This window comes from Lucilia cuprina, chromosome 4 (genome assembly GCF_022045245.1).
Source record: "Lucilia cuprina isolate Lc7/37 chromosome 4, ASM2204524v1, whole genome shotgun sequence".
Lineage (NCBI taxonomy): Eukaryota > Metazoa > Arthropoda > Insecta > Diptera > Calliphoridae > Lucilia > Lucilia cuprina.
The window spans coordinates 51,027,650-51,043,106 of NC_060952.1; the positions used below are offsets into that span (position 1 = coordinate 51,027,650).

The 15,457-nt window shown below is 29.9% G+C and overlaps 1 protein-coding gene across 2 annotated transcripts in view; it reads left to right on the forward strand.

Moving 5' to 3' along the window:
• The window catches only part of LOC111681668 (tubulin polyglutamylase TTLL5), a 261,613-nt gene that overhangs the window by 130,942 nt on the left and 115,214 nt on the right, over positions 1-15,457 (forward strand). Inside the window, exons 2-3 of one of the 2 annotated variants that reach the window (XM_046948832.1) lie at positions 10,254-10,298; positions 10,412-10,543. In XM_046948832.1, the coding sequence (XP_046804788.1) occupies positions 10,261-10,298; positions 10,412-10,543 (170 nt within the window). In that variant the 5' untranslated portion in view covers positions 10,254-10,260. The remainder of the gene's footprint in view (positions 1-10,253; positions 10,299-10,411; positions 10,544-15,457) is intronic. The other variant, XM_046948833.1, reaches the window with a different exon arrangement.

Genomic DNA, 15,457 nt, shown 5'->3' on the forward strand with positions numbered 1-15,457 from the left:
ATACTTGTACCAAATTTTATATGGATATCTTAATTAAGTAATGAGTTATGCGTGTTTAAGTGTTTTTGGAAGGGGAACTAATATGGGAGCTATGACCAATTATGGACCAATCGGAAAAAGATTTCGTGGTAATATTTCTGTATATAAGAGCAATACCAAATTTTATATCGATATCTTGATTTACTAATAAGTTATACGCGTTTAAGTGATTTTCGGAGGGGACCTTGTATGGGAGCTATAACCAATTATGGACCGATCAAAAAATCTTTCATTGTAATATTTCTGTATATAAGAGCAATACTTGTACCAAATCTTATATCGATATCCTAATTTAATAATGAGTTATGCGCGTTGGAGTGATTTTCGGGAGGGGACCTTGTATGGGAGCTATGACCAATTATGGATCTATCCAAAAAAACTTTCATTGTAATATTTCTGTATATAAGAGCAATACTCTTACCAAATTTTATATCGATACCTAATTTTAGTAATGAGTTATGTGCGTTTAAGTGATTTTCGGGAGGAGATCTTGTATGGGAGCTATGACCAAATATGGACCGCCACAAAGAAACTTTCATTGTAATATTTCTGTATATAAAAGCAATATTTGTACCAAATTTTATATCGATATCTTGATTGAGTTATGCGCTTTTAAGTCATTTTCGGGAGGGGACCTTGTATGGGAGCTATGACCAAATATGGACCGATCCAAAAAATCTTTCATTGTAATATTTTTATGTATAAGAGCAATACTTGTACCAAATTTTATAACGATATCATAATTTTAGTAATGAGTTATAAAAGTTTAACTGATTTTCGGGAGGGGACCTTGTATGGGAGCTATGACCAATTATGGACCGATCCAAAAAAGCTTTCATTGTAATATTTCTGTATATAAGAGCAATACTTGTACCAAATTTTATATCGATATTTTAATTTAGTAATGAGTTATGCGCGTTTAAGTGATTTTTGGGAGGGGACCTTGTATGGGAGCTATGACCAATTATGGACCCATCCAAAAAGTTTTGCCTCTGAACAAATTCTATTGTCATAAAATTTTAATTTCTAATTTTGTGAAGATATCGACATTACGACGGAATTTATTAACAAAAAATCAAATTTCCGGAAATTTGTACTTTTGTATGGGAGGTATATGAAATTGTGGACCGATTCTGGCGATTTTACGCAGAGATGAACTCTTGTGTGGAGACGAATGTATGTCGATTTTTCTGGAATTATCTTTCATATTTTTCGAGAAAATTACATCAGAATGTGTAAAAATGCCTATTTTTTTCGAGGTGTTTTCAAATTTTGATTCATAACTTTTCCCGATGTGAACCGATTTTGCCCATTTTTAATACCAAACAACTTAGGAAAACGAAGAACATTTTAGGTGAATTTGGTTAAATTCTATTGCTTCGTTTTATCGTGAGCGTGTTTTACACAGACAGACGGACATAGCTAGATGGACTCAGAATTCGATAAGGACCCAGAATATATATACTTTGTTGGGTCTCAGATGAATATTTCTTGGTGTTACACACGGAATGACAAAGTTATGTATACCCTCTATCGCCACTGATGGTGGTGGAGGGTATAAAAAGTGAGTGTGTTATATTCGTCTGTGCTGAATCTCATGTACGCACCATTAACCTGTAAGTCCGTTAAGCTGTTTCGGGCGTCCACTTATACAGGGGCTCCGATAATGTCCATTTTCAATACCTAATAAATCTATACAGATTATTTGTGGAAACTTTGATGGTTCATTCCGTCATTATTTTTGACGGTGGGTATAAAAAAAATCAACTAAATTAAATAACCTAAACGGATGAACCGAACGGAACATAATTATACTACATACTATACTGTAGACTAGACTACAGACTATACTGTACACTAGAAATTAAAATAAACTACACTATATAGATTACTATAAATTGTACTATACATAGACTAGATTTTAAACTACACTATAGATTAGACTGGGGACTATAGAGTGGTCCATAAAACCTTAGGTTTGAGAAAGAATATTTAAAATATTTAGTATTTCAGAAATGTTTTCAATTGCACGGTTTTAAAGATAGAATGACTTCAATGTTGAATTGTTAACATGATGTTACTTTTAAGGGCATGATATCTTGTATATATAGCGAAATGGTTTCTTTTTATTAACTATTGTCGACATGTCGACATTGTCGAATTATTTTACTGCGTGGTTTTAACTATTAAGCCAAAACGCCAAAACTTATTATGAAATGTGGTTTAACTACATATTCCAGGATACCAGCATCAGGATTTAATCTTTATCAGCCTGAAATAAAGGCCTTTATTTCAGTACACATACATACAACAAGAGTTTCAGTTCACTTAATACTTTTTTTATAAAAGTTATACAATAAATTTGTAGAGCCTAGTTTCGTCCTGATAAACAACCGAAACAAAAAACAAGTAAGAAGTTATAGTCGGGCGAGGCCGACTATATAATACCCTACACCTGTTACTATTACTGTTTAATAAAACTGTGTATATTTAAGTAAAATTTTGATGGGGGCTTTTTAGAGGGGCTAGGGTCAAATGAGGCCCTATAATTGCAACCTGTAGTTAATTACAAGTTTTAGAAGTTCTATTGTATGGGCGCTAGGTGAAATAATAGACCGATATTAATCATTTTCAATAAACTTCGTCTACTGTATAATAGAAGATCATGTGCCAAATTTCATTGAATTATTTCCAAAATTTCTACATGTAGTATGTTTACAACGTTTACAAGCCCTATTCGTGGTACAGTTGTATGGGGGCCAGGTGAAATAATGGACCGGTCTTAACCATTTACAATTGGGTTCGTCCCTGGGACAATAGAGGATCATGTACCAAAGTTCATTCAATTATCTTCAACATTGCGGCCTGTAGTTTGATTACAAGGTTTACATGGACGGACATAGCTAAATCGACTCAGAAAATGATTCTGAGCCGATTGGTATAGAACCAATATTATTGTGCGTTACAAACATCAGCACAAACCCAATATACCCTCCCCACTAAAGTGGTGTAGGGTATAAAAATCAAAAAGTCACTAACAAAATGTAACCCCACATTTGACACAAAAATTTTGTTATATAGTATTTTTTTAGTATTACTACGGACCAGCATTTGGCAACCGTTGGACTAGACTATAGACTGGGCTATAGACTAACTAACTATGCTTTAGACTAGACAGAAGAATACACCTTACACTAGTGCTAATAAGTATAGTATTGGACTCCAATAAGACCACCAATCATTAATACAAATGAAAGATGGGGTTATGGCCAATACTTTTTGGTGTAACAAACATCTGAACAATCGCATAGTACTCTTCAAAATAATAGTTGCGCCCTTTTGTATTATAGAAGTCATCATCTATTTTTCCTTAAATTAATTTTACAAAAAAAATATTATCCAGTCATATGAAAGTTTAAATATTCCTTTATCGTAATTTAGATTACTTCACGTTAGAACATTTGTCCTATTATGAAATACACTGTCATAAGTTACACACATACATACAAACATAGTATGTATATACATACGACCACTTCCTTATTAAGGAGTGAGATCGAAAAATTCTTAACATACATATATGTTTATAAAAAAGAAACCACTAAACTTACAGCTTTATTTTTTTTTTTATTTGATTCAAATTATTATTACAATTTACAAAAAAAAAATATTTTTATAGTTTTAATCACTAGTGATGAAATTTTGAACCCTTTTCGGAAACCCTTCCATTAACGTTTTTATAGTGCTTTCTGTCACTTTGCTCGAACATGTAGTCCATCTCCGTTTAAAATCTACCACACTTTTGGACACCTTTTTTGTACTCTTCAATTCTCTTTTAACAAGAGCCCAATATCTCTCCACTGGCCTTAGCTCCGGGCAGTTTGGAGGATTTGCCTCTCTTGGTACAAATACCACATTATTGTTCTTGTACCACTCAAGGGCTTGTTTACCATAGTGACAGGATGCCAAGTCAGGCCAAAAATAAGTGGACACATTATGAAGTCTTATGAATGGAAGCAGCCTTTTTTGTAAACATTCCTTGATGTAAATTTCGGTATTTATAGAGCCCGTTGTAACAAATGATTGGCTTCTTTTGCCGCAACTGCATATTGCTTGCCATACCAAGAACTTTCTGGGAAATTTTGTCTCCTTTTGGGTCCTAAACTTTTCTTCAACATTCCCTCGAGCATCAGCAACATAAAACTTTTGGAAGTTGCGAAAAATCTGCCAGAACATACGTTTCGTCATCCATTATGCAGCAAGAATATTTTTTTTTAAAACTTGACTTCAATTTCCGTGCTCTGTTTTTGGCCTCTAAATTTTTAGCACCTGTCAGGAACTTTTTGAGCCTTGTATGTTTTTAAACCTGCATTAGCTTTAACTTTTCGTACCAAATAGTCCGAGCACTGAGCTAACCGAGCTGCTTTCCTACCGGATGTGTTGGGAGCTCTTTTGAATGCGTTCTATTTTTTTGGCTTTAGAAACATTATGTGGACCATTCCTTCTACCTGAACCAGGTTTTCTATCAACTGACAAGTTCTTCCGGTACTGTTTAATAACATTGGAAACAGTTTGACGGCAGACCTTTGTATGCTTGGCCAACTTTTTGTAAGACCAAGTTGGGTTTAGTTGAAAATATTTTATAATTTCAGTACGCACTTTTTTCTGGTCACTCATTTTAATCAGATTAACAAAAAAATTAATATAATTGACATTACACATAATAACTGACATGTTTTTCAGAGGTAACTTGATCAAAAAAAATCAAATAATACTTTGGTTGAAAAATGTAATGAAAAACGTGTGTTAAGAATTTTTCGATCTCACTCCTTAAGTACGCTCCCGAAACATCTTGACACCTAGACATGATACGCACGGCATGGTTAGGACAACTATTCTATATTTTTTGTAACAATATTTTGTTGCCAAAACCAAACAATAGTTTTTTTTTTTTTTTTGAACTTCATCAATATTTTAGTTACTGAAAACATTTATATATTTATGACAATTATAAATTTGAGAATGATTCTCTGAAAAATAATTATTTTTACAATAAATAGATAATGATAATTATGTAAACATATTATATTATTTAGAACCATTTAAACTATGAAATAACCATTAAATGGTAGGATTTTACACGTTTATCCATATAATGTTTAAGATATAAGTAAAATACGTTTACTATTAAAAATATTTTGGTATCACCATTTTTATATAAGTTGTATGGTTTATCCGTACTAGATCGGTTTAAATAAATTGTTAAACAAACGCGGTGTTAAAATAATTGTGAAAAATAAATAATATCTTAAAATATAATAGGAAACAATAGAAATATTAAATACATAAAATAGGGTACATAAAAAAATTAATAATTAAAAAAAATTCATTGTGTTTATAATGGCATGAAAGTGTGGATATATATTTTTTATGGAAATACCAGTGCTTGGACGTTTTGTGTTTGTTTAAAAGAAAATTGACAAATAATTGCATTTTACGCCGAGCACATTAGACTAACCATATTATGTTTACTATGTAACCATAATAAGGTTACATTAAGACATGTGACTACTTGTAACCATAATATGGTTACTCGAAACAATAATATGATTACTTGAGGCCATTATATAATTACATAAAACCATAATGTGGTTGTTTGAAACTACAATATGATGATATAACATCACATTATGATTAATAAAACTATATTATGATGAAATATTCGAACTATATTTAATCATAATATGATATGTTATTATACTAATAATGATCATAATATAATAATATGTTTTAACTTTAATCATAATTCTAACCATAATATGTTGCTCTTAGATTTTGGTTAAAACAACTATATTTTTTCTCTGCGTGCGGACGGACAGGAAAGCCCTCGTCATCAATACCATATTCGTTGACATTGCTTCCCATCATCTATAAACTGCTAGGCCGCAATCTAGATGTTTGATCCCGTATATTCTGAAAGCGCAATAGAAAGAGGTTAATTTAGTAAATTCTACGACCCAAAATTAAACCTCTAAATTAAATTCAATTTGTATCGAAAGTTAAATCTGAAAACTAACTAATCTAGAGTTAAAGATAGATCTTTAGATATCTTCGGGCTTTGATAAAAAAGCAACAACAATATTGCTTATTAGAAAAACTTGGTATTGATTTCAAATTGAAACATTCAATGCTTTATATATATTTTTTCGTTAGGCGTTCTTGTTTTTGTTTGTTATACCAGAAAATTAGTAGAGTCGTGGAAAATGAAAAAAATTAAATTTTATAAAATTAATCCCTTTTTTTGAAACACACAATTGTGTAGGGAATATAAGATTCGGCATAGGCGTATATAGACTTCATACTTGTTATACCCTTCACCTTCGCGAGAAGGGTATATATAAGATTGTCATTCCGTTTGTAATTGCTATAATATAATTTTCCGACCCTATAAAGTATATATATTCTGGATCCTTATAGATAGCGGAGTCGATTAAGCAATGTCCGTTTGTCTGTCTGTATGTTTGATGAAATCAGTTTTTAGAGGATCCCAGATATCGGCGAGATCCGAACCTTCAATAATTCTATTAGACATGCTTTCGGGAAGATCGCTATTTAAAATCAGCAAAATCGGTCTATAAATAACGGAGATATGAGCAAAAATCCGAGACAACCTCTGAAAATTTCATCAAAAACTGAGATTTTTTATTCATGCTCAAACAGAAATTGCAAAAAAACAAAATACACAATCTTACGGTAAATTTTGTTATTGTACTCTGTTTATAAAAACAAGGCAGATCGAGAGTAGCAGTGCGAGAGCAGCACTAGTGTGTTGTTATTGGCTAGAAACATAAAATTAAGTACGTGAAGCCTGGTTTAAGTTAGAAGCCATGAAAGGGAACTTTTTGGTACTTTTTTGTTTTTTAAAAGGTACTTTTTGAATTTTCTATAATATTGAACCTAGAAATATGAAATTAAGTATGTGGTGTCTGAATTAGGTGTGAACTCATAAAAGGGAACTTTTTGGTACTTCTTCGTTTTTCAAAAGGTACTTTTTGAACATTCTATAATATTGAACCTAGGAACATAAAATTAAGTATGTAGATTCGGAATTAGGTGAGAACACATAAAATAGAATTTTTTTGTACTTTTTCATTTTTCAAAAGGTACTTTTTCAATTTGTTATAATAATGAACCTAGAAATATAAAATTAAGTATGTAGAGTCGGAATTATGTGAGAACCGAAAAAGTGAACTTTTTGGTACTTTTTAGTTTTTCAAAATGTACTTTTTGAGTTTTCCATAATAATGAACTTAGAAACATGGAGTTAAGTATGTAGAGACCGGATTAGATGAGAACAAATCGATGGGAATTTCTTGGTACTTTTTCGTTCTACAAAAGGTATTTTTTGAATTTCCTATAATATTGAACCTAGAAACATGAAATTAAGTATGTAGATTGGTATATTTTTTGGTTTTTTAAAGTACATTTTGAATATTTTATAATATTGAATCTAGAAACATGAAATTAAGAATGTTCAGCCCGAAGTAAGTGATTTGAAGAATTAACCGATGTTCTTCAAAATTAAATTCTTAAATATTCCAAAAATCGCGAATTTTATTGCGATTTTAATTTGTTCTAAAACTACAAAAAATCAAAAAGGTATAAAACTTTAAAAGTTCATATCTTTCAGAGTTGATATTTTCTTGATTTAAAACACAATCTAACACTACGGCTGTTCTCATTCATTCCAATATAATTTTTATATTAAAGCTTTTAAAATAGTATATTTTTGAATGCACTTTTGAAATCGTTCTCCTTATTTAAATTTTTTTGATCAGAATTGAGGTGCAAATATTTAAATTCGAATACCACTAACGTACACTTTTATCAAAATGCATTCCTAAATAATATTTTTAAAGATAAATGCATTTTTAATGCAAGTGCACCTTGAGTGCGTTTTCCAAGTCGTTCTCTCTGTTGACAGTATTTTAAAATATCATAAATCAAAATTTGCTATTTTTTATGTTACATAAAATTTTTTTATTAAACGAATATTCAAGCATAACTTTTCGCTATATTTTGAAAATATTTATTTTTTTAGTTTAAATTAGATCAAATATCCATCAAAAATATAAACATTTTTATTTTATATAAAAAATATAGATTTATCAATAATGTACTTGCAATATATGTTAAACATGGAGAATAGTGGCGTGTCATAATGTCCATAGACGTTATGGCACACTAAATTGAGTCACAATGTCCATGGACGTTATGAAAATTTCAAAAGCGTCACAATGTCCATTAGCAAACAATATGCATTTGCATCAAAAATGCATTATCTTAAAAAATATTTTTTTGAAATGCATTTTGATGAAAGTGTACATTAGTGGTAATCGAATTTAAATATTTGCTTCCTAAGTCTGATCAGTATTGTATTTTAAGCAGTTTTAAATTCTGATAAATACATAAAATATCAATAAAATTTGAAAATTTCCTTATATAGAATATTTTAAAAAATCGAAAAAATAGATGTACTGCACAGAGAGAAAGATTTCAAAACTGTATTCAAAAAGTGCAATTCCATAAAAATGCACTATCTTAAACTTTTTAATATAAAAATTAAATTAGAATGAAAAAGCACAGCCATAGTAAAAGATTGTGTTTTAAATCAACAAAATCCGACATTACCTCTGAAACATATGAACATTCAAAGTTTTGTACCTTTTTATTTTTTTGTAGTTTTTGAACAAATTAAAACCGCCACAAAAATCGCGTTTCTTTAAATTTTCTAAAATAAAAAACGGAGTTGTTTTATTTTCTGCATAAAGAACATATATTGATAATATGAAGGAAATTGAAATCTGTTCTTTCCTGGAATTCATGATATATAGAATTATGTATCCAAATAACATGTGAATGTAGAGTAAAATATCTTTTATCAGCTTTCTATTAGGCAGTTTTCGAAAAAAATTTAATTTATACCACAAAATGAGGTCATTTATATAAAAAAATAACATACAAATTTTATACTTCTTTAACTCTTCACAGGGGTCCAAATTCGGTTATACAACCGGGCCGTAGAATTACTTAACATAGGATTTCAAAATTAATCGGACAAAAAAGGCTGTTTTTAATTTTTGTCCTATTCAATTAAAAACTCCCAGTACATATTTTTTCCAACGCGGTTTATATAACGCATAAATTGAATTCATAACTAACACTGTTTATATTTTATGGGGCTCTAAACATGGGCATGTCGGTTCAAAATTTAACGTGGTTGAAATAACCTTATAAGAAACACCAATTTTATCTATCCTTAAACAAATTTTGAGTTTTACTATCAATTAACAATTTTTATACCCTAGACCACTATAGTTTGTGCTGATGTTTGTAACACACAAAAAAATATTGGTCCAATCCCCACCTTAAAATATCGATTCAGAATCTTTTTTTTTTGAGTCGATTAAGACATGTCCGGCTGGCTGTCCATGTAAACCTTGTGCGCAAGGTACAGGCTGCAATTTTCAAGATAATTTGATGAAATTTGGACCAAGCATGTTTTTGTGGCACAGGGACGAAGCCTATTGAAAATAGTTGAAATCTGTCCATTACTTCACCTAGCTCCCATAAAACCGTACCTACCGATTTTTATGCCATAATTACGTCAAATATACTATTATCTCTCTAAAAATTGGCACAAACTAGTTTTATATAAGTATAAATGACACTGCAGATTTTCATAATGATCGGCCACCATACAAACCCCTCTTCAAAAAATGTCTTAAACGTCTGAAATCGACTTGTAACCATTTGCATCGCAATGAAACTCTACAAAAGTAACTGTTATTTAAAAATACATCCTTTCCCAAATTTACCGAGGATCGGCCCATGTTTGATTTATACTCCTATATAAAGCCTTATTTAGAAAATTTTGTTTTTATCAATTAATTGCTTAAATATTTTGGAATTAAGGTAAAATTCAACATAAAAGTTTCTTTATAAAAAATATTTTTTTTTAAATATGGTCGGCCAAGCCCGACTATACTTTCCTAATTGTTTATTATATGTTTTAAGTTCATATAAGTTTTTAAAGCACTTACGATTAAGAATGTAATAGATTTGACACACCATGTATGTATAAATCATATTACCCTATCTAGTATTCATCCATGCTAGTTTTACCTAGATAAATAATGTTTACTCTTTTACAGGTCCGTTATGCCCACAACCAATGCCCAGTCGAGTTTAAATGCAACGTAAGTTATAAGAAGATTAAGATTTTTAAAGTCTATGTATGATAAATAGTTTAATTAAATCAGATCGAAATGAATATTTAAAAATTATATTGTTTTTGCATAAACGCTTTAAGATGTCTGATATTGCCGATGCTAACAAAGAATTTGAGAATGGCTTATGACGATCGATTAAATATGTCAAGAAAACTTTTCAATCTGTCAAGGAAACGTGTTGAGAATTTAAAAAGAAATCATACAACTAAACGGTAATACTTTTTAAAATACATATATACATACTTAAATGTTCAATATTACCTATTTCCCAAGTTGTTCCCTATCAAATAAATAAATATTACATACCCACATGCAACTTTACGTACATATGTATGTATTAACAGTGAAAATAAACTAGTCAATTTGTAATCTATTTCCTCTACACGCCCCGAAATAATAATATTAACATTACTTTATTTGTGTATCCATAAACTTGCACATTAACATCAGTTAAAACCCTTTTCACAAATGTGAAAAAAATTAATCTTAAATTATAAATTGTTTGTAACTGGCATTCTCCAATAGTCAGACTCAAAAATGTTAATGATTAATAGAGTCTGACCGAACTCAAAATTTTGTTCGGTAACGAACACTGAACCTGAACTTCGGTAAATTTGAAAGTTCGGCCGAACGCGAACTTTGTTCGGTTTTCAAAGTTCGGTGAACACGAACTTTTTCTTAAATGAAAAACGCATTTATGATTAAAAAGTAATAAATTTATAACATTTAAAACAAAATATGAACATCCGGAAGATTTTTTGAAAAGGGTCTTTAATTAGTAATTGTATCAATTACCAACTAATTCCTAATTCCAGAGAGTTATAAATTTCTGATAACAAACCATTTTTGTGAAATGCATATGTCTTAATACTTTTATTTTTGGCTTTTTAAACGATTTATTGACATTGATATAATTCTCTGTAAGAGCAGGCAGAGAAATAACATGGTTGTAGTTAAAATTATGATTGTAGTTTAAACATATTACCGTTATTGTAACAATTTTAAAATGTTATATTATGATTAAATACAGTCAAAATATTTCATCATGATATTTTTGTATTTATCATGACCATATTATGATCCAAGGTGATAAAAATTTCGTTTTATATGTGATTCGTAATCAAAATGAATTTTATCGAATCAGTAAAATTACAGTTTCAAAAAAAATAAAAAATATATATAATATAAAGATATTATACTTACAATACTTAACACAATTCGCTAAAGCGAACCTTATATGGAGGCCATGTCCAAATTGAAACCGATTTTGTCCATTTTTAATACCAATCAAACTGCAACAATAGTTTTTTTTCTTTTAAGAAACTGACAGTATCTCTGACTGACAGACGTGTCTAGATCGTTTGAGAATAAGGACCTAGAAAAATTCAATGTAACAAATGAGATCAAAGATTTCTATATAATTCAAATTCAAAAAACGAACAGTTAAAAAGGCGTTCAGTACCTATGTATATCGGAAATTTATTGTAAAGCCAGGATGTATATAACTTCTGTAAACAAATTTTCAGCATTTTAAAAACATTTATATGATGTAAAAATATGATATATAAACATTCTCTAAAAAGTTCGGCGTTCGGTGTTCGGTCAAAAATTCGCCGAATACCGAATACCGAAGATGTCACATTTGTTGCTCAAAATAACGTTTTAGTTGTTCTCTAACATACATAAATAATTGTCTTTGCCGATTCACAAGTATGTTTACAATATGTTTAATTTATAACATTTCAATTTATTTAATATTTTCCAATTAGCAAATAACAAAACTCGACAACAAACCCCAAACGAAATAAAACCCACAAAAAAACCAACGACAAACAACCACATAAGCTCTTTTTTTATACCCTACACCACTATAGTGGGGAGGGTATTATACGTTTGTGCTGATGTTTGTAACATACAAAAATATTGGTCCAATACCCACCTTAAAGTATACCGATCGATTCAGAATCATTTTTTGAGTCGATTAAGACATGTCCGTCCATCCGTCCGTCCATCCGTCCGTCCGTCCGTCCGTCCGTCTGTCCGGCTGGCTGGCTGTCCACAATTTTCAAGATAATTTGATGAAATTTGGACCAAGCATGTTTTTTGGCACAAGGAGGAAGCCTATTGAAAATGGTTGAAATCGGTCCATTATTTCACCTAGCCCCCATACAACCGTACCTCCCGATTTGAACTTTTTATGCTATAATTACGTCAAATATTCTGCTATCTCTTTAAAAATTCGCACAAATAAGTTTTATATAAGTATAAATGATACTGCAGATTTTCGTAAGGATCGGCCTATATTTGACCCTAGCCCCCATACAAACCCCCCTTCAAAAATGACTTAAACGTCTAAAATTGACTTGTAACCATTTGTATCGCAATGAAACTCAACAGAACTAACTGTTATTTAGAAATATATCCTTTTCCCAAATTTACCGAGGATCGGCCCATATTTGACCTATGTAAAGCCTCATTTAGAAATTTTAGTTTTTTTATCAATAAATGGCTTAAATATTTTGCAATTATGGTAATATTCAACATAAAAGTTTCTTTACAAAAAATAAAAATTTTATAAAAGTAAAAATTGTAAAAATATACTCATGGTGTAGGGTATCATATGGTCGGCCATGCCCGACTATACTGTCCTACTTGTTTTTGATGAAATTTTCTGAGGTTGTCTCAGATTTTTAATTATATCTCTAACTTCTCGAAAGCATGTCCGACAAAATGATTGAATATCTTCAGAAAATTTATTTTAACTTAATTGACTGACCTAATCGACTCCGCTATCTAAATGTATGCAAAATATGTTTACATTATAGGGTCGAAAATTATCTTGTACAAATTACAAAGGGAATGACAAATTATATATACCCTTTTCACAAAGGTGGAAGGTATGAAATATATAAAAAAATTCAGAGGATAACAGCTCAAAAAAATTAATTTGTGTCAGAAAAACTATATTTCTAAAATTCACTACTTTTGAAGAAGCTGCATTGCTCGAAATATTGTCAATAAATTAAACAAGACTTTAGCTACCATTAGAAATGTCTTAACAATTACGATAATCAACAATTTTTTATACGACTAATTACTTTTTACAAAAACACGTTTTATTCTCCAAATTTGTCTATGTAAGTACTTCTGTTATATTTAAAAAACTGCAATAAGTTTAATATTTGTTTTATCGCACGGCAAATGTTTTTATAACGAAATGGAGATATGTACCTGAATGGAATTTTTGGACAGAATCTGATAGAACAGAACCTGATAGATAGAAACTGAATTTCTTCAAACTTTCATATTCAATTGTTAGGTAAATGTATTTACAACATTTTTTATAGTATTTTTTTTTGTATCTTCATAAATAAAATCATAAAAAACTATCTGTGTAGTAATTTTCACTATATTATATATAAAAACTTTCGAGGCATAAAAAATCGATGCGGAGAATTCGTTTAACACTGACCATGGGGGGTTAGTATTAAACGAATTCTTGTCACCTGAAATGCAAAAAGGTGTAACAACACTTCTGAAAAATTTACAGGAGAGACAAAAAACTAAATAAAATACATACAAACTATTGTTCAAAAATCATAGCAAACAACAACAATATACTCTCCCATTCTCATATAAGCAAGAGAAAATAGCAATACAAAAATCAATTGCTCAGCCAAAAACAGAAGTAACTAAACTAAAGGTTAAACTATTTAAGTAAAAGTCTTTGTATAACTGTTATTCTGAGTGATTTATTTAAAAAATAAAAATAAATCACAATTCAACCATTTTGGTTATGTGTCCCAGTTATTTTCATTCTCTGATTTTGATGTAATAGACAATTTTGAATAAAAAAATCGATTTAAAAGTTTTGGTTGTTACGCCATTTTGCATTTCAGTTGATGAAATGCTTAATAAAGTTATTGATGGCTTATTGTATAAATTTTGTATGGAAAATGTGTGTAATAAACCTAAAATAAGTGATAAATATCTTTATAAATATGGGGGTAATATGTTGCATAAAGGTTAAACCCACAAAACTTAAAAAATTTTAAATCGTTTACATCAATGGTGGCCAAACATGCCCTTGCGGTCATTGTGTTATTCTCACTTATACACACGCAATACAAATATTCTCAGCAACAAAACAAAAACAACTTAATTTAGTTGCTCTCTTTATGAAATGATACACAGAATATTTTTAAAAGCCATTACAAATTAATGTATGAATATTTTTTGTAGAAAGATTTATTAAACAACAAATACATATATACTTACCTACATACATACATACATACATACATACATACATACATACATACATACATACATACATACATACATACATACATACATATATACATACATCTGAGACGATTAAGCTATGTCCGTCTGTCTGTGTCTTCTCACGATAAAACGAAGCATTAGAACTGAACCAAATGTAATGTTCTTCATTTTCCTAAGTTGTTCTTCATTTTCCTAAGTTGTTTGGTATTGAAAATGAGCAAAATCGGTTCACATCTGGAAAAACTATGAATCAAAATTAAAAACAACCTCGAAAAAAGCATTTTTTACACATTCTGATGTAATTGCAAGATAATTCCATAAAAATCACCACACATTCGTTTTTATACAAAAACTTAATCTCTACGGAAAATCGTCAGAATCGGTCCACAATTTTTTGTTTAATAATTCATTTATGTAATTGTTAACTATTTGTCTATTATTATAAAATAAATAAATAAATAAAAAATTTCATATACCTCCCATACAAAAGTACATATTCCCGGAAAATAGGTTTTTTGTTAATAATTTTAAGATTTTAATTTTACAAATTAAAATCTTGTCAATGTCAATAGAATTCATTCAGAGTAAAAAGTTTTACAAATTCATTACTCACTAGCTATACCCAGTGTGCTTCGCTACCCTCATCGTAATGGTATAAAATAAATATCATTATTGTAAATACTAGAACTGAACTAGACTGAACTAGAACTGAACTAGAACTGAACTAGAACTGAACTAGAACTGAACTAGAACTGAACTAGAACTGAACTAGAACTGAACTAGAACTGAACTAGAACTGAACTAGAACTGAACTAGAACTGAACTAGAACTGAACTAGA